The 1,467-nt window shown below is 33.5% G+C and overlaps 1 protein-coding gene across 1 annotated transcript; it reads left to right on the top strand.

Moving 5' to 3' along the window:
- On the top strand, positions 1–351 carry LOC132800745 (PR5-like receptor kinase). Its single transcript, XM_060815003.1, has one exon. The coding sequence runs from the start codon at positions 1–3 to the stop codon at positions 349–351; it is 351 nt and encodes a 116-aa protein (XP_060670986.1).
- Positions 352–1,467: the final 1,116 nt, after the last annotated feature.

The raw sequence follows: 1,467 nt of genomic DNA, 5'->3' as shown, positions 1-1,467 counted from the left end.
ATGACCAACAATAATTCACATGAAGTAGGTCGTGGAGCCTTTGGTGTTGTGTGCAAAGGAAAGTTACAGGATGGTTCAGATGTGGTTGTCAAGATCCTAACCGAACCCAAAGAGAATGGAGACAAAGAGAATAGCGACGTGTTTATCAATGAGGTAGCAAGCATCAGTAAAACGGCTCATGTAAATGTTATTAAACTTTTGGAACTTTGCTTACAAAGATGCAGAAGGGCTCTCATTTACGAGTACATGCCTAAAGGATCACTTGAAAAGTTCATATTCATAAATCGTTCAAAAACTTCTCGTGACTTAGCATGGGAAAAACTGCTCCAAATTGCTATAGAGATTGCTTGAGGGCTCCATTATTTGCACCATGAGTGCAGTACATGAATTTTGCCATATCAAAACTACCATACTTTTGCTTTTTAAAAAAAAAAAAAAAAAAAGGTCGAAAAAATTTGATTAGTTGAAATATTTCATATAGTAAACCGGTACATCAAAACCAAAACCATAAATACAATACTAGTTTAAATCCCACATCCAATGCCACAAATAAAATAAAAACTCATTCACTTAATATATATATATATATATGTAATCCATATACAATTAGAACATTAAAATATATAAGCCAAAAATGTAGGTAATTCAAGAGAGCATACCCATATTTGAACAACACACCAATATCAACTCATATACAATTAGAACATTAAAATATATAAGCCAAAAATGTAGGTAATTCAAGAGAGCATACCCATATTTGAACAACACACCAATATCAACTCATAAATCAATAGAAAAAGTTAATATATATATATATATATATATAGCAAACAATTTTAGGGGAAAAAGGAGATAATTCAAGAGAAATAAGGTAAGTTACCTATAATAGAGAGAACTCCTCAAAACGTCTATGTAACAGATGGAGAGAAAGACCAACAACAACAATTTCAGCACCCAAAAGAGAAACATAGAATTAGACCCGAGGCAAATGGAGAGTGAGACCAACGACAATAATCTCAATAGCCAAAAAGAAATAGAGAAGAGTAGAGAAAGAAGGAACACCGGATACATGATGAGGCTGTCGATTTATAGTTCAGATAGGGATTGTTTTGAACTTCAAAGACAACAAGCTCAGGATAAGGCATGAGAGAGGAAGCGAAGAGAATGGGAGATTACAAAGGATTCTTGACAGATGAAGAGAGAGACAGAGAGTTAAGCATGTCCATTCTGTAAATAGTAAAATTTCTATTGCACGTCATACCATAAAGATCAAAACATTCACCAGATCTTTTTTTTCTCAACAGTTCACCATATACTTGTGCATTCATAGAAGCCAGTTCGTCTTTTCTTTTTCTTTTTCATGATACAGATCCGGCCACATATAAAGGGCAGTAGTAAAATTATATATTTTATCCTTTCCTTGTGAGCAATATGACCAAATAAAACAACGGGCCGAATTGTATTTTC

The sequence above is a fragment of the Ziziphus jujuba genome, chromosome 2 (assembly GCF_031755915.1).
Source record: "Ziziphus jujuba cultivar Dongzao chromosome 2, ASM3175591v1".
Lineage (NCBI taxonomy): Eukaryota > Viridiplantae > Streptophyta > Magnoliopsida > Rosales > Rhamnaceae > Ziziphus > Ziziphus jujuba.
This window is presented reverse-complemented; position numbering and strand designations above follow the sequence as displayed.